Raw genomic sequence first — 19014 nt, 5'->3', positions numbered from 1 at the left:
TCGTCTGTTTTCAAGGTAGCTTGATATCCATTTAAGAGCGTTTCCTTCGACACCAATCTCAGCAAGGCGTTCTAACAGTATGCGATGCGAGATGGTGTCGAAGGCCGCAGATAAATCCAGTAATATCAAGATGGCTGATTTTTTTGAGTCTAAAGATAGCCTTATATTGTCCACAACCTCCAACAGGGCTGTTTCGGTGCTGTGGAATGCCCTGAAACCGGACTGGGATAGATCAAGGAGTTTATTTGATTCCAGGTGGGCAACAAGTTGTTTATTGATTAGGGTCTCCATAACTTTCCCAAAGAGTGGCAAAAGGGAGATAGGCCTATAATTTGTAAATTGATCTGGGTCAGCATTTGGTTTCTTCAGAATGGGCCTGATTATTGCTTCTTTCCAATGGTCAGGGACAACGCAATGTTGCATTGATTGGTTAAAAATATTGGTCAAGATAGGGATCAAAGCTGGAGAGATTTTGTGTATGACTTGTGGCGAAGCAGGGTCACCCGGTGCTCCAGATTTCATTTTCAACTGCGCGTGATTTACATCCTGCTCGGTCAGGGGTGAGAACAGTTTCAGCGTGTTATCGTGGCTGCTGTGGGAGTTTCGCCTTTCAATGGGAGGAGTGCTGGTCTCAACCTCAGTTGTTGGCTGGGGAAATCGTTTATGAATTTCGGTAATTTTTTCATGAAAGTTGGAGGCTACGGATTCTACCCATTTTTTGGAGTCAGGGAGCGCCTGTTGTGTACCTGGGGGTGTGGTAAACTCCTTCACAATATTAAATAGTTCTCGTTGTGAATTTGCTGCTAGGGCGATCCTGTTACCCAAGTAGACTTTTTTGGCCTCAGCAATGTCCTGCATATACTGTCTATGAGCCACTTTGTATAAGTGTCTGTCTTGGGCGCTTTTTGTCTGTCTCCATTTTTGCTCTGCCAGCCTAGTAGCGCATTTTCTTTGTTTAAGTTCCGGTGTAAACCATAGAGAATTGTTTCTTGGAGGTTTAGAAGTGCGCATAGGTGCTATCTCATCAAGTGCAGTGGTAATGGCTGATTCAAATTCCACGGCGGTTTGGCTAAGATTGGTGCATTGGGCGACAGAGGGCGGGGAAAAGGATTTGCTAAAGGCTGGTATGGTGATTTTATTCCATGGTCTAGTTTTTTTCATTTTACTTGGGCGGGTCGCCGGGATCTGAGATCCCTTTATCGCGAATTTTATGATGTAGTGGTCCGTCCAAAAGACTAAGTCACTTTGTATAATCGTGACTTTATAGAAATTTGTACAGATGAGATCAAGAGTGTGCACCAGCTATGTGAGTTGGACCTGTGGGGAGCTGACAAAGTTGTAAGGCTTCTAGATTGGTGGTTAGATCTATAGTGCAAGGATCGGTGGTGAGTTCGAGGTGGTAATTTACATCTCCCAGGAGGATGAAATTCTTTGTGGTTAGAGCATAAGGTGCTATGGCTTCTACTAATTTCTCAGAGAAGTTGGTTTTAGAGCCGGGAGGTCTGTAGATAAGGGCTACCTTCCATGCTTCTTTGTTGTTCACTGTTATCGTGGCCATAAGCAGCTCTCCCCAGCATTCGAGGTGAAAGTCGTTTATATGGATTTTTATAGCTGAGTTATAAATTATTGCTGTTCCTCCCCCTTTTTTGTTTCCAGGGCGATCAAGTCTATGTATTTTGTAGGCCGGGGGAAGGGCTATGGCAATGTCTGGTGTGGACGATTCCTGGAGCCAAGTTTCAGTGACAAACAGTATGTCAGGTTTCATAGAGTCTAAGAGAGCCCAAATTTGTAATGCGTGTTTGGCCATTGATCTAGCGTTGCAGTAGAGACATACTAGGTTAGGTGGAGTCTTTGGAGCGCAGTTGGTTTTGCGAGGTGTAGGTGGTTTGGTGGGGGCTGAGTTGGGTGTGGAGTTAGGAGGGCGGGGGTTTGAGACCGAAGATTTGGCTGGGTTAAGGTTGTAAAGTTCAGCAGTAGTATACCTGATAATGCCCATTTCCTCGGATCAACGTGCGCGGGGGGTCGTGGAGTTACGGGCAGTTACTTCTCAGACGTTTTTATTAAGTTTTGATTTGCTTCACCTAAAGACAGAATTTTATTTTCACTAAAATCTACAGGGTATGCAGCAGGTCCACATTACAAGAGGCTTGCAACAATGCCACGATTCCCAACTGTTGTTAACAAAGCAGAAATAATCATTCTACTGAATTCTATATTTTCATTTGCAGTGCCACTGCCTGTCTTTATTCTTAAACCGTTGTACTGTATAATTTAACATGTTTGTTAATGACCCTTATGAAGAAAATGCAATAATGAGCATGTTTGTTCAGCGGGTAATAATAGTCAATCCCGGCTACTGTCTTTTACAGGCTTATTACCATCGATAAAATAGGCGACAAGTATAAAAACAAAAAAAAAAGTGAACAATGGCACAGGGCGACTCAAAAACGACCAAGATGAAAACTTCCCAAATCATTTGCATGAACCATTCGTACTAGAGGTGACACTGACATCCTACATTTGACTGGACCAGCAGTTTCATCAGCCCACGCCCACTACACGTGCTTAAAAACACACTTTGTTTTGGATATATTATATCAATCATGCCACATGGTATACATACATCAAAGAGGCCAAGTGGATGCCAGCAAAGAAAAGCAAAAAAGAAAAAAAATGAATCCGTCTCAACGCAACGTGGATCCATGCTTCAATATGTCAAGAGACCCGGTGATGGCCAGGGTAAGGCAGGTTCATCAAAAGACAACGCTGATTCTGATGCTAGTATGCATTCTGCAGAAGAGAAGGGAGTTGAAATAGAAGAAAATGAAGCAGGAAAACAAGGAATGGAAATTCAAATGGATGAATTTGAAGTCGAAGACAGTACTGAAAATGACTCTGACCATGATACTGTAAATGAGACAGTGTATGAGGTTAAGGGCGAAAATTGGAATATTTTAGATGATGCTTCTTTTTGGAATATACCAGTTCCAGATCATTTGCGGGTTGAAATCATCAAAAGAGGAAGTGCTTCTTTCCAGAACATAGATGGCCCTTTCAGAATTGCAACAAGGCAAGATCCAAAAGCAAAAGGAGATGTTCGCCAGCTATCAAAAGAGTGGTTTTACAAGGTGATGCCAAATGGCGAGAAAGTGTTGCGATCATGGATGGTTTACTCACTGGTCAGTGACAAATGATATTGTTTTTGCTGCCGACTCTTTGCCTCTAATCATGCTACAGACACGACATCCAAATTTGTGACTGGATTTCAGACGTGTTGGAAACTGAGCCCGAAAGTGCATAATCATGGGACATCCGAAGAGCACTTACATTGCCTTGAAAAATGGAAGACATTGGCAGCAGGACTTAGACTGCACAAAACAATTGACGCCAAAAGTATTGCTTTGATGGACATAGAGAAGAAAAAGTGGCGAGACATTTTGCACAGGTTGCTCGATATCACATTGTTTCTTGCCAAGCAGAATCTGGCTTTCCGGGGCCACAATGAAGATGAATCTTCATTGAATAAAGGAAACTTTCTTGAAATGGTTGAGATGCTTTCTAAATATGACTCAGTGCTGAAAGAGCAGCTAATGAGATTAAAGCGAAGCACATGTAAACTCAAAGCATCAGTATCGTATCTTGCACCACAAACTCAGAATGAGTTTATACATGTCCTAGCAAATCATGTGAAGGAGAAGCTTGTCATGGATATAAAATCTGCCAAGTATTTTGGGACATTGTTCGATAGCACACCTGACACATCACACACTGACCAAATGTCCGAAGTGATCAGATATGTGAAAATCCAAAATAGGAAAGTTGAAGTAAGAGAAATGTTTCTGGGATTTTTCCCTTTAAAGGGGAAAAAAGCAGTTGACCTCAGTTCTGATATTCTTAAAAATCTGGAAACTGATGGACTCGACATTATGATGTGCCGCGCTCAAGGTTACGATAATGCTGCCACTATGGCTGGAATCCATGGGGGTGTACAAGCCATTTTGAAAAGAAAGAACAGGAAAGCTATTTTTAATGGATGTGTGGACCATTCGCTTAACTTGTGCGGCCAACACTCTTTTGCTGAAAATGCTTCGTGTGTAACTTTTTTTGGAACTCTTGAGACAATGTTTTCCTTCTTTGCTGCTTCCACTCACCGATGGGATGTTTTAATGAACCACACTGGAGTCTCAGTCAAAAGACTATCAACAACACGCTGGAGTGCTCATCATGCCGCAGTAAAGGCAGTGAAAGAAAAATTTGGTGAATGTGTGGCGGCAATTGAAGCTCTTTGTGATCCAGAGGAAAATTTAGACACAAGAGGTACAGCCCGAGGTCTTTTGCCTGCTGTCTGCAATTTCACGTTTCTGTGATACCTCTACTTTTGGTGTGATGTACTTGAAGAAGTTAATCTTACACAGCTGTACCTTCAGACTAAGGGCTTAACTCTTGACAAGGTGGTGAAAAAGCTAGAGACACTAAGACTTTTTCTGTACGACGAGCAGCGCAATCATCTAGTAGTGAAGGCAATTGAACAGGCGCTTTTAAAATCAGACCAATACGGAATTTCAGTAGAGAGCAGAGTCAGGTTCAAGAAGAGGATGACAGGTGAGAAGACAAGAGATGCTGGACTAACTCTGCAAGAAGAAAACAAGAGGGTGATGCTTGAGTGTATTGACCGTTTCCATTCTGAACTCCAGATCAGATCAAGAGCCATCAATGAAATAGCAGCCATGTTTGAGGCTGTTCAAGCCAAGAGTTTGATATCTGCCACTGAAGAAGAGCTACTGGTGTCCATTCCAAAACTGACCACTTTCTATGATGAGTTATCCGAGGGAGAGCTTTTATTAGAAATACCAAGGCTACGAAGGCACCTGAAGGCAGCAGAGATTGATCTCAGAGAAGCCAAAGACTGGTCAGTATTGGACGTTTTGAAATTCATAGCTGAATGGGACTTCCTAGAATCTCTCCCATATCTCTCATTGAGCCTACAACTATTTCTTACGATCTGTGTGTCTGGGGCTTCATGTGAGAGGAGTTTTTCAAAGCTGAAGTTTATAAAGAACTATTTGCGATCTACCATGGGACAGTCAAGGCTTTCTGATCTTTCAATATTATCAATTGAAAGTAATTTGGCAAAAGGAGTTGATTTTGATGAAGTAATTAACAAGTTTGCAGCTTTAAAGGCCAGGAAAGGAAAATTCTGATTAGTCTAGATTTAATGTGACATTGTAATTTGTACTGTTGCGTACTATTCTGGCAGTTGCTGATTGTGCAAACCCAATGCAGAACGGTTACAACCTTATCTCCTGTAACAGTAAAATTTAAAGTTTAATGTTAAAATCAGTACTGGTTAAATAAAAAATAAAAAAGACAGTAACATATTTTCTATGTAATTCTTAGTTCTTAACTTCTTACAATCTTTTACCTCAGACCTTGTTGAATTAAAATGTTCTTCTATGGCCTTTGTAAATATAGGAACTAAATTTACAAACGTTACTAAGGATTCTGTATGGTCCCGTTAATTGCCATCTGTGTCCACTGGCGCAGCGGACTCGGAACAGAGGGGGTCCATGCGGTAAGTCGTGAGGGGGGGTGACACCATGAGTTACCCGCACCGGGTGACACCAACCCTAGTGACGCCACTGGGGACGGAGCACCCACTTGTCACCCTTGCACATCAAAGACTCTGCCTCAGCTCACACACAAAGGACTTTATACTAGGCTATTGTGCCTGCAGGCAGACTTGGACCAGGGCAGGGAGACAGGTAATTCCAGACACTTTTGTCGAGGGAAAGCTCCAGATGTTTCTTCCACTTCAAAGTGGGTACCAGGTATAAAAAGAGGACTCTCAGGCTCACACCTCAGTACACTGCTGGACATTTGTATACTTCAGAAGGACTGTCCAGCTGACTTGCTGCATTTGCCCTGTCTCTATTTGCAACTGGATATGCCTGAGGTCTTCCCTGCGGTCTGAGAAGGAAGACTTGACCTGCACACCTTCATTCCAGGCTGAAGTCACTACAAGGGTCAGCTGCCTGACCTCCTGTTCTGAGCTACAGGAACACAGCAAGCTGCAGAGGCCTCCCTGCTATAACCCAGTTGCCCTGCTAAATAGGACCTGCCTAGACCTGCAACTGGGCCTGCCTGAGCCCTGCTGGCCTCTGCCAGAGTGAGTTCCTGGTGCCAAGAGGTGCCTCCCTTATGCCGGGCATTTGGTGTGGTATCAGTTGAGGTCCTCCTTGAAGAAACTGAGAAACCCTGAAGTTGTGGCCTCCTCATGACTGCGAACAAGCCCGTTTGTGACAAGATCTTGCCTCCTGCGCTGACCCCCAACATGAAACTTCGGAGAACAAAACTCTTCACACTAAAGTGACTGCCAGCTATGACCAGCAATGCAAGATTTGCACTTCACAGCACCGACAGTCTGTGGTAACCACCAACACGAATCTCCAGCAATGGCTGTCTGCGACACCCAACAGGATCTTCGCACTACAGCAATAACCATTCCATGATGCCTTGCCTGCTCTGCATGCTACATCAATGACCAATCTGCAACGCTCTCCCTGCTCCCCACAACCTCCTCTGCTGTGAAAGGAACTCTTTGCGCTGGATTTTAGAAGGTAACTTTTTCAGCTGGAACAACCTGGTCCCTGTATCTGCCAGTTCTTCATTGTGGTCAGCATAAACTTGTGAGTTTCACACAGTCATGCATGACCAGATAACCATGAGTGGTGCTTTGTGATTTTAGGAGCTATACTTACCATAAATCTTTGAAACTGCATATTGGTTTGTAGTAACTTTGGTGTCAAATAATTACATTTTACTCTATTTTGCTAAATTGGTGTGGGGTTTTTCCTGTTTTCTGTTTGCCACTAAGTTTAGCCTGACTGCTTTTGTGCCAAGTTACCAGAGGGTTAAGCACAGATTAATTTAGTGTAGTAGTAGTAATAGTAAAATACTTTATTGCATTAATCATTTGATTACAATAAATAGAAAATAGGCAGGCATAAAAGTATAATGAAACAATCACATATTTACCATGTGTAGTATTGTTAAAGAAAATATGTACATAGGTCGTGATACCGGTCTTTGAATCTATATACAGATCTAATAAAAACCATCTAATCAAGTAATATTTTATAAGCATGCTCTAAAAACTGTACACTCCTGATTGCACTTTCCCCTGTGAGCCTAAAACAATAACGTATTGCCTCTGTAGTTGTTCTTATTTTGGCATTATTAAATATGGGGCATAAATATAACATCCGTGTAGGCAAAAGTCCTGGGCAAATGCATATTAAATGTTCAAGAGTTTACTTGCCGGTTCCACAAAGCCAACATCCCAGAATATCTTTGAGAGCCTTATTCCAAGTCCCTTCAAACTCCCCTAGCGGAATATAGAATTGTCTGAACCTTATGTATTTCCATTTAATGTGGCTGGTCAAATTTCATCCCAAGTATTCTTGAGCCTGCTGGGTATATGAATCAATTATTAAGTCTGTGTGTTTATATTTCCCGGTTTGTAGGCGATCTAAATTCCACTGTGATAGCTTTAATGTTTTACCTATTAGTTTTTTCCGCACATCCCTGGTCATTCATCCCATCTCTTGAATATCAGGAAGATCATAAAGGTCTATTTCCATCATAGTAGTAGAAAGTTACAGATCTCTCACATTTTTACTCCAGAGTTCCTTCATTATTAGATGTTTCAATGTACATGAATCAGCCTTAGCACAATCAATAATATAGTTAACACAACTGATCTTATGCAGCATTTCCAGAGATTTTAGGCCGAATTTCAACCATATCATACAATGTGGAGTAACCTGTCGTAAATGGAGTATGGTGCGTACGCATTTCATAAAACATTTTTCAAAACCAAAAGTGACTTTCTTATTCATGGCAGGAGATGCGTACAATAGAAACTGAATCATTTTCATCTGTAAAGCTTTTAGAGATTGGATAATTGCATTACCACTGCACAGTTTCATAAATCTCGCAATTGATTTTGTGATAGTCATTGATTTTAAATTTTTACAGACCGTGTGGGTTGACCATGATAACTTTTTGTGGAATGCAACGCCAAGGTAGTTATATTGGTCCAATATCTCAATTGGAGTGTCTCCTAAAGTCCACATTTTTAATGGTGTGGACCATCCAAACGTAACAATTTTTGTTTTAGATGAATTAGCTATCAGACCATTCACTTTGTTGCATGTGTCTAGTTGGTTTCAGTTGTTGCTATAATCCATTAGGAGTCAAGGATAAAATTACTAAGTCATCGGCATATTCTAGGCATGGTATTTTTTTGTACTCTAATTTAGGTGCAATGCCCATATTTGAACTTAACACCGAGTCGATATCTGCAACGTACAAGGAGAGTAATAAAGGCGCAAGGACACAGCCTTGTCTGAGACCATTGGTGGTATCCATTTTTGGAGATAGTTTGTTATCATGAGCCAGCTTTACCCTGATCCATGTGTCCGAGTGCAGAGCAATAATAATATTTAAAAGGTTCAGATCAACCTCCCATGCTGCTAATTTATTCCACAACCTTTGCCTGTTGACCTAATCGAATGCTGTGGAATAGTCCGCAAAGCAAGTGTATAATGTTATTTTCCGCAAGCTTGCCTTTTTTCCCATCATGGCCAGTGAAACAATGTTATCAAGGGTCGAACACCCTAAGTGAAAACCAGTTTGGGTTATTGGTATTAATGATTTTTCCTCTGCCCATGCCTTTAATTTATTCCGGAGGTGCTTCGCAAACAGTTTCCCTTCAAAATCCAGCAACGCTATTAATCTATAGCTGGACGGATCCTCTTTTGGGCCTCGCTTGTAAATCGGGTAAATAATCGCTCCATCTGCATTTAATTACCTGTAGGAAAACTGTTTTAACATCGCACTCCAAAATATTATGTTACATTTTATCAAGCCGATGGGGATACCATTGGGTCCTGCTGCCTTGGATGAGCAAGAACTCTTTATTAATTTGACAATTTCATCTTCAGTTATTTCTGAAAATGAACTATCCGCGGTAGTTGTCATATGTTCACTTATAACAGATGATTTGTATAAAGATTTGATATGACTTTCCCACTTATGACTTGAGACAAAAAAGTCATCTGTTTGTTTAGGCGAATTTGTGCCATGTCCCACCAGGGACTAAAAATCTTGTTCATTCCTCGTCAAAATAGCATGACTAATTTAGTGATTTTTGTGGTTCACTCTGACAAGGATTGTGGCTCACACCCCCCTCAACCAGTGACCCAATTTCTCAAAGTGGCTATCTTCCCGGATTACACACTGACTGCACAAAAGCGGATCATTGATATATTGATGTAAACAATATAGAAAGACAAAAATATCTGAAAATATATATTGTTAACAAAAGATATTGCCTTCCTATACTTAACAATAAAACCACAAACAGCATCACCTTTGAGTAAACATATAATAAGGCAAAAATATATATTCACACAAACCGACTACACTAATATCAAGATCATTTATTGTCATTCATAAATATAAGAAAACAACAACTTTCAAAAATAAACCATTTATTCGCAGGGTTCGCCCTGGGGACCACGTGTACTTACCCCTACCAATGAAATGGCGAGTAACTCTGTAGAGACATCATTCTCCGCTCTGACGTGGAATGTCAATGGGGTGGGGGACAATTTAAAAAGGGGCATGGTGCTACAGTACCTTAAATGTCATGCCCCTGATCTGGTTCTGGTACAGAAAACTCAGTGGGCAACAATTGCAAAGCCCTGTCCCAGTGGGGAAATAAACTTCTTGTCCATGCAGGGTACACTTTCAGGTCCAGGGGTACAGGTATATTGGTGAAAAGAAGCCTCACACTCACACTGAGGCGTACATGGGCAGATCTCCATGGAAGGTTTGCAATCTTGGAGGCTAGCTGGGAAGGGAGACCCAACAATGTTGTTTCAGCTTACATTCCACCAGCGCTGAGGGGGCATTGGCCGACCTAGGGAGACTCTTGCTACACCTCCCCGTGGGTCTGCTAATTCTGGGGGGAGATTTTAATATGACCCCAAATTACCTGGTAGACAGACACCGGCATGCCCACAGAACCGTACTAGCACGTACATGTTGGACCTGACACACTTCACATACCAGGATTAAACAAAAAGTGCCCCACCAAATCTAAGTCATCCGTGTAACAGACCAGTCCAAAGGGTATAGTATCCTAATTTTAATGCATATACCTAGGGTGTGTGAAATAACACTACTCCTATGGTCAGGATGTATAAATGACTTGACACTACAAAAACAACAACACAGGCCAACACATTCAAAGACTGAAAAGAATGTGAAAAATATGTGAAGAATAGAGTGAGTGCCTCACGGTAGCAACACCCGAGGAGGTTCCCGGCTAACAATCACCGGTATACCCACTTCTCATCATTGGTCACTCACTCTAAGTAAAGAAAACAGAAGTGCACATAAACACAATACAAAGTGCACAAGTGAGAATAGCAACAAAGACAAACCAGTGTATACAAATAAACACTACTGAACACAAACGTGTAGACATAGACCCCCACACAAACAGATAAAAACCGGGCAGAATTTTGCTGGCTACTTATCCTTTTATTCTGGTGCTGCAAAAACCTCCCAATTAAAAATGGTTAATTAAATACCATGCAGATTCTTCCTCAAGCCGACATGTTTCATTGCTCTTATTTAAGCAATTTCATCAGGGCATATGAGGGTTTTCCTATTCTCAATCTTCACATATAAAATGTATAGTAGGACCTGTGTGAACATAAAAACGAGCATTTTAGTGATTGTGCTGCACCCCTTCAACCGAAGCGAGTGCTAGAAGAAGGTCACAAAAGTGCCAAACACCACACGCAACAGCGCAAAGATTTTACCGTATGGTGAACCAATCAATATGTACCGGTCACCAACTGTTGGACCCCGTGTCACTAGATCACGCGTCCGCCGATGGCTCCTCAATGATGCGAGCCACCTGTGTCCAAAAATAACAGTCCAGAATTTAAATGATACATTTTCAGTCCTGCAGAGTTATAAAGACACCACCGGGTTTGTAAACAGAACAACGAGGCTCTTTCCATACACCCTCTCTGCCCGCCGAAGTGTAAGGCAGCCCTCACTCTGTATAATCACAAGACCCCTGGTAACCCGTTCTGCTGTTATGGACCTGCACCTCGGTGCTCCCACAGGTCGTCATTCTAGAGGGGTTACCTACAGCATTCGTACCGGCATCATCACACAGACTTACTACTGCCGAGTCCCTCCGGCGCTTCCGACGATCCTCGCTGATGGTAGCGCGCAGGATCCGGAAGTAGCCAGAGGGGAAGATGGCTCCGCCCCCCACGTCCCGTGGTGCGGCCATCTTTGAATGGGTTAGTTCATTGTAAAACCCGAGAGTGTGTGCTGGGAGAGTGTCTTGCCCAGCCTAACATTCGTCGATACACACTGGTTTCCAAAAAATATTTAATGGTTTAATACAGAAACCACACTCAGTGCATGCCGCTTTCTCATTATATTTCAACGGTGTAACACCAAGTCACCCAACACGGTTCCGCCGGCATGTAGTGTATGATCGAAGGTAGGGGGGGGCTGAGTCAGGGAAATGTAAAAGCAACTGTATTTAGTCAGGCATCAGTATTTAAAAACAATATTACCCTCTTTGAACAACTCATATGCATGATGCCTAGTCCAGAGTATTGATGGAAATGGAGAGCCTGTTGTGTCATGGGATAAAGAGGGAGAGTTTGGGGAGGTATGTATTTCAAAGTTGCAGAATCACCCCCTGCTGAATGGCAAACAGAAGATATCTAGCACCACGACTGCTATCGCCTGCTCACCCTGTTCCACTCACATACCATTCAGGTGCCCATGGCAGCCTCTCCAGGATTGATTTTTTCCTGACTCAGTCGATTTATATCGGTAACTTTCGGAAACTACGCTGCCTACATCAGATAATTCCCCAGTATGGGTGGAATTCCCACATTACAACTGGAGACAGCGCAACTTCATAGTTATTAATCCATGGTTGCTCCAGATCCCAGATATAAAAGAGAGCCTAATATCACAGTCTGAGAACTATTTCAGGGAGAATGTAGGTTTGGTGGACTCGGCACAGACAATATGGGAGGCCTTTAAACAGTGGTGAAGGGTCAGGCACTGGCTCACAAGGTAGGGTATAATAAGAAACAAAACCTACAATTAGAGCAGCTTGAAGGAGAGCTGCTGCAGCTTGAGACAGCACACTCCCGATTCCCTGGTGAGCTCAAGGAACATAGTCTAACAATAAACCAACTTGAATACAAAACCCTAGCCTGGGAGCGGGCTGGTGCAAGACTACTGGCCACATATCACAAGATTTACAAACTTGGGGATCGAGCGGGTAGGCTGCTTGCGTGGTTGGAAAAAAGGAAAGAGTTGGAACGTTGGGTCCCTAGACGTTAAATTGATACCACACAGACGATAACGACCCCCAGGCAATCGCAGATGCCTTTGCAGATCACCTGGAGCAGATATACCCGCCCTACGGCACAACCAAGGCAGATGACTCTCGCCATTTACTGGCAGATATGCGTCTACCTGTCCTGTCCTCACAGGAGAGAGACGCATTGGAGGTCGATCTCACTGACGAGGAAATCGGCTCTGCAATTAACAGCATACAATCAGGGAAGGCAATGAGGCCTAACGGGGTCCCCATTGAATTTCTCAAATCTACCACCTTGCTCGTTGTGCCCCACTTGTGGGACATGTATAATGAAAGCTACGAAAGAGGGACCCTGCCAGTGGATCAACGATTGGCCTCTATCGTGGTTATCCGTAAGCCAGGGAAACCTGCCGACAGTTGCTACTCTTAAAGACCGATTTCTCTGATTAACGCTGAGGCAAAAATACTTGTGAAACTCTTGGCTGCCCGCATTACCCCGGTCCTCACGTCATTGGTCCATGCTGACCAGTCTGGCTTTATGCCAAACCACAACAAGGCATTGAATAAACGTCACCTTCTTAATGTCCTGGGCCGTGAACTGGTCATTGCAGAAGACTCTGTTGTATTGTCTTTGGATGCAAAGATGGCGTTTGACTCTATTGATTGGCCATACCTTTTTGAGGTGCTGCGACACCTAGGGTTTGGCCTGAAATTTATGGGATGGGTTAAACTACTCTACACAGACCTCGAAAGTCAGGTTAGGGTCAACAACCGCCTCTCCAGAACATTCTCACTAAGACAGGGTACGAGATAGGGGTGCCCCATGTCCCCATTGATTTTTTTCATTCATCTTGGAACCATTGGCTTTGTGGGTCAGAGGAGATCCAGTGCTACGGGGGTTGAAATGGGTGGAGGGGAGGGAAGACAGGATATGCCTCTATGCTGATGATAATCTCCTCTATTTGGCGCCACCAGCCAGATCAGTGGATATACTTCTGAATATCTTCACCAACTTTGGTACATATTCGGGACACTCCATTAACTGGTCTAAATTTGTGATTTTCACCCTCTACGGACCGATCCCTGCACTCCCGCCTGACTGCGATATAGAAAAGGCCACAAAGGGTTTTCGGTACCTAGTGATCTATGTCACCCCTGATCCCACACTGTTTTATACTAAAACCTTAGCCATGCCTTTGGACAAACTACGCAGCGATGTCAAACATTGGCGAACACTGCCCCTTTCCCTGTTGGGCCAAGCCGCGCTCTACAAGATGTTGGCTTTCCCTTGTTTCCTGTATGAAGTCCAGAACTGATTATTGTGTTATGTCACTGATTTGTCAATTCTTTTAATTACTTAATAAAATACCATGTTTTGTAGCCAGCTGTAGCCAATTGTTCATTTCTATTGTTATTGCGTTTTAAATATTAGTTGCCTAGGTTGTTGTTTTTCAAATATATGAAGTCCAGAACTGCCCATGCAAGGTCCCTGAATAATATTATTAAAACATTGAGAGTGAGGTTAGGACTTTGTTGTAGGACAGAAAGACACCCCGTATCGCCAACACTAAACTGACCAAGGGATGGTACGATGGAGGTATAGCACTCCCAGATATGAGTCTGTACTACTGAGCCTCACAGCTAGTGGTGGTGAATCAATGGTTATATCGCCCCCGACGAACCCCGCCTTTCTCCTGGATAGTAATCAAATGGATTGAGAGGGCTAACTAAGGGCCCTCTATTGGAAGGCTGGGAGAGGCCGTTATCTGGGACCCACAGCCCTCACCGTAGAGGTCTGGCCTCAGGCCAATCAGAGACTTTGCTGGCTTGATGTGTTGACCCGGGCTACCCCGCTCTGGTCAGCACAAAAGTTGGGTGCCCTCTGCAACCAGCCCGGGTTCGACAGATGATATACTATTGGTGTCTCGATGATAGGTCACATGTGGAAAAAGGGTAGGATACTGCAGTTCACGGAATTGAAGAAGGAGTATAACCTAGCTCAAGGAGAGGTCTTTCGCCATCTCCATATCACAGCAGCTCTCCCGGGTGCTGTAGAACTACCAGAATCATCTCCACTTGAGGATCGTCTCCTCTCTGAATCACTGCCAAAAAAAGCAGTGTTGCTTACATACCGAAAGCTATGCAATAATCTACTAGACCTGTTTCAATCCCTCAGAGATAAATGGCAAACGGACTTGGGACAGCTTGGGGATGACGACTGGAAAAACAGCGTTGATGTCCCCCCGGGAGCCGGCAATCCCTCTTAGGCTCCGTCTTGTCCAACTAAAAGTCCTACATAGAACATACTTCTCGGGCGTCACCCTTGCCCAGGTTGGGAGCCGACAAAACTCTGTGTCTCCGTAGTTGTAATGGGGAGGCAACCTTCTATCTTATCCTATGAGAATGTCCACACATACAGGCCCTATAGGAAAGGGCTACATGGCACATGCAACGCACACTTGGGAAGGACATCACACTGACACCACAATTAGGGCTCCACAACATATGAGAGGAGACAGATCTCACCGAGGTGGAACAACAGTTGGTTACCCTGGGACATACGTTGGTAAAATGGAACGTAGCTATGAAGAGGAGAGCAGCTGATATTCCTTCATCAGGGAACTGGACATGGAACCTTCACAAATGTATGGTCACAGAAAAAGAGGTTTTCAAATCTAGGGGTATCCCCAAGAATTGGGATAGGAAATGGGGAAAGTTGAATGTATATAGGGGTGAACTGTGCATCCCACCGACCACAGAAATGGAAATGACGGAACGCCGTTGTAGCAGAAGGGAAACAGATGGCTCTGTTGACCGGCATGGATGAGCTTCAGAGGCGGGCAGACGGGACAGGCAGCAGCATTGATCTTTCTCGACCTGTCTGCCGCCTTTGATACGGTCAATCATGAGATATTGCTGAGAAGACTGAGCAAGGCCAGTGTGAAAGGCTGCGCCTTGCAATCGGTTCTATCCTTCTTGCAGGATAGATAGCAGGCGGTGTCCCTTCCCCCTTCCAATCAGCCTTCTCCAACGTGTTGCATGGTGTTCCCCAGGGATCGGCAATTAGCCCTATTTTATTCAATGTGTACTTAAAACCTTTGATTGCTGTCATCAAGGCATACAATATCGACATCATAAATTATCCCGATGACACTCAGCTGATCCTCTCCTTTGAGGGAGAGGATTCGATATCAGTGGAGGCGTTTCACAACTGTCTGCAGGACACGGCCCGCTGGCTGTAGGAAAATTCTTTACAATTTAATGCAGGAAAGACAGAGGTGATCTTTTGTGATGCAAACAGGATCCCACATCTTCTTCCCTCAATTTTTGGCCTCCGGGAACTTCGTACGCAGTTCAGCCGCCAAAATCTGTCCGTAACCTGGGCATTATATTTAAAAATAGGCTCACTTTGGAAGCTCAGGTCACTAAAAAAACTGCCTCTTGCTTTGCGATCATCAGGTCCCTTTGAAAAATGTTCCCGTTATTACCTTCTCAGTTGCGTGCCCAAGTAGCAAGATGTACGATTCTCAGTAGGCTCAACTACTGTAATGCTCTTTTGCTTGACTCTCCAAACTTCCTGCTGGACAGACTGCAAAGGATCCAGTCAGCAGCTGCCAAATTAGTCTTAGGGTAGCCTAGAAGTTCCTCTGCCTCTGCAGCTTTGGCAGAACTTCATTGGCTCCCTCTGAGACAGAGAGTGCAGTTTAAATCCCTCTGCCTTGTTTTTAAAGCCCTTCATGGAATAAGGCCCGGGCGTATGTGAAAAAGATTTGATTGGTCCATCCCCACAAGAATGCTTCGCTCCTCGTCAGCGACATTGGTGAAGGTTCCTAGTTTTAGGAAGGCTAGGTCAGGGGGGTATATCCTTTGGGGTGGCAGCGGCTAAACTGTGGAACAGACTCCCCTGGGAAATCAGGCAAATTAGGGAGCTCCTTCTCTTCAGAAAAAGTGTAAAAACCTGGCTGTTCCCCAAGACTTAGACGCCTGACTCACCCCACCTTTGAGCTACTTAGCACCAGGATGCCTGCAAGGTGATAGTGCGCTATGTAAGTTGAATAAATATTAAAAAATAAAACTTTTGATTGAAAAAATTTATAGCTACCATATGTCTGAATATGTACTGATTGCTGAATTTCTTGTGAAAAATATTTAAATTACAAATAAAGAAAATAAGGATATTACATCAACAAAATGTTTACAAATCACCCCCCAAAAATAAATTAATAATATGACAAAAACAGTTCTATTAACTATACATATACATATATACATGTGTGTGTGTGTGTGTATATATATAAACACTGACGAAGGACTTGGCATCCGAAACGCGTCTGTTGCACGAGTTGTTTGTGGGCTGAAAATAAAATTCTGCCGCTTTACCCCTGGAGTGCGCTTCACATTTCTTGATGGAGATGGGTTTGAGCTTTTATATATATATATTTATATATATATATATATAGCACAAATAGTTGCCTCCAACTGATGATGCCTGCTCCCAGCGTGTAAAAAAATGTATTCTAAGGATTTCCATCAGCCTGGCTCGGCACACAAATAGAATCATTGATGTCACTGACCATGTCATGAATGATGTAATATGTGACATCATGAGATCATCATCAGTGGATTGCGGGCACGCGAGTTATAGTTAGTACAAATAACTATAACAGAGGAATTTCAATGGTTTTGTACGAGTGAAATGTCCAGCTGACTATAACACCCCTAAAACCTATGTTTTTATCAGTGAATTTCTAAGGTTTTTTGAAATGCTAATTCCTAACTATAACATATTTGAAACCTATGGTTTTTTCAGTAAATTTCAAAGGTTTTGTAAATGACAATTTTTAAATGCATTAATTGTTATATTTATTTGCTTGATACTGATTTACTAATTTTTTTAAACTATTTATTTTTAGAAATTTTATTTTTTAAATTACATTATAATTACATTATACATTACATTACAAAATACACTTTCTCAGAATGAATTACTTTAGTTTAAACACTTTGCAAATAGGCAATAGGCTTTAAAGTACAGTAGTTACTGTTGTTGAAATGGGCAACTCAATTTCAAACACAATGCAACATTGAGCTGAATGTTACATGCAATTAGTTACTTTATGGATTACTTTTCAAACCACAGGACTGGATCCTAGATTCAGTCCTTGGACATCTCCTGTAAACAGTTGAGTAAAAGCATTTTGATTACAGTAGTGATTTTTAAGGAATATTATTGTATTTTAAAAGTTGACACCAACATTTTTTCACATAGAATCACCAATGTTATCCTATGAGAGGAAATTCACTTACCAGTAAGTAGAGTTATCGTTACTTTTTCTTACTCAGTGGTGGATCCAGGATCCAGGATCCAGCACTGGTGCATCTTCTGTAAACAGTTGAAAGAATGCGTTTAAGTCATACTGGTGATTTTTTAGGAATATTTTTACTTTGTGAAAATAGACACTTATAATAATAATCCACATTTGTAAAGCGCACAATCACCCGTTAGGGTCTCTAGGCGCTGGGGGCCGTCGGGAAGATTAAGCAAGCTATTGCCCAGAGTCACATGGTGCTGGGCTAATCTGCCGCAGGTGCCGGGGATCGAACTGTGATCCCCAGATTCCGGAGTCAGTCGCCCTAGCCGCGGCGCCACGCTTCTTCCCTTAGAAACTTTTCAGGTGAAAACTAGACAATGGATTCCTATGGAAGGAAATACAAGTTACTGGTAAGTAGGTTTAGAATTATTTTTCAGGATCAGTGTTGGGCAAAAAGATGCAGCACTGGGTTCTCTCCTGATAACAGGTGAGCACATGGGAATTCGTTGCTCAGCTGATTTTAGGTGAATATTTTAAAGTTCCAAAACTTCACACTTAATTTCCAAGTGAAACCAGTCAATGTTAGCCTATGGAAGGAAATACAAGTTACTGGTAAGTATGGTTAGGATTACTTTTCAGGAGCAGTACTGGGCTCAAAGATGCAGCACTGAGGTCTCTCCTGATAACAGGTGAGTAAATCAGAATTCGTAGTACATCCAGTAAGCGCCACAGAGCTGCGTAGCAGAGAGATGTAAAAAGGTGCACGGCCCGCACCAGCTCTCTGCAACACAGCACAGTGGCACTTCCTGGAAGCACCTGGTGTGCTACTTGGCCCCCATGGTCCATCAGGTTTGAAGTGGAATTTTTTCCCCAACTTAAAATGCGCCACAGGGCGTGTTTGCACACATCACGTCAGGCCCCGTCCCCACCCTTCACCACTGTGTAAACGCGCCCTGTAATGTAATGTAAAGTACACTTATATAGCGCAGAAACTGTCACCCTACGGGTATCCTGGCGCTTTAGAATTGGGGATGTTCAGCACATTACCAGCCCATAAAAGGCAGTAAAAGGACTAGTTTTCCATCCTTGGAAACAACCAAGTTTTCAGATTCTTTCTGAAACAGGCCCACGAATTGGCCTGTCTGATGATCTGGGGCAGATCATTCCATAATCGTGCAGCAGCCACCCCAAAGGCTCTACCCCCCCATTCTGATTTTTCTGAACCTGGAGGTCTTAATCAGGTTGGCGTTCGAAGAGCGAAGC

At 43.0% G+C, this 19014-nt stretch overlaps 1 protein-coding gene across 1 annotated transcript; it reads left to right on the top strand.

Moving 5' to 3' along the window:
• Positions 1-2702: 2702 nt before the first annotated feature.
• On the top strand, positions 2703-5201 carry LOC147697219 (zinc finger MYM-type protein 1-like). The gene is given in 2 exon segments (XM_086936118.1): positions 2703-4317; positions 4399-5201. Coding segments are annotated over 2 exon segments (2418 nt in total).
• Positions 5202-19014: the final 13813 nt, after the last annotated feature.

Source organism: Lissotriton vulgaris, chromosome 8 (genome assembly GCF_964263255.1).
Source record: "Lissotriton vulgaris chromosome 8, aLisVul1.2, whole genome shotgun sequence".
Taxonomy (NCBI): domain Eukaryota; kingdom Metazoa; phylum Chordata; class Amphibia; order Caudata; family Salamandridae; genus Lissotriton; species Lissotriton vulgaris.
The sequence above is the reverse complement of the archived record's forward strand: the minus strand, read 5'-3'. Positions and strand labels throughout refer to the sequence as shown.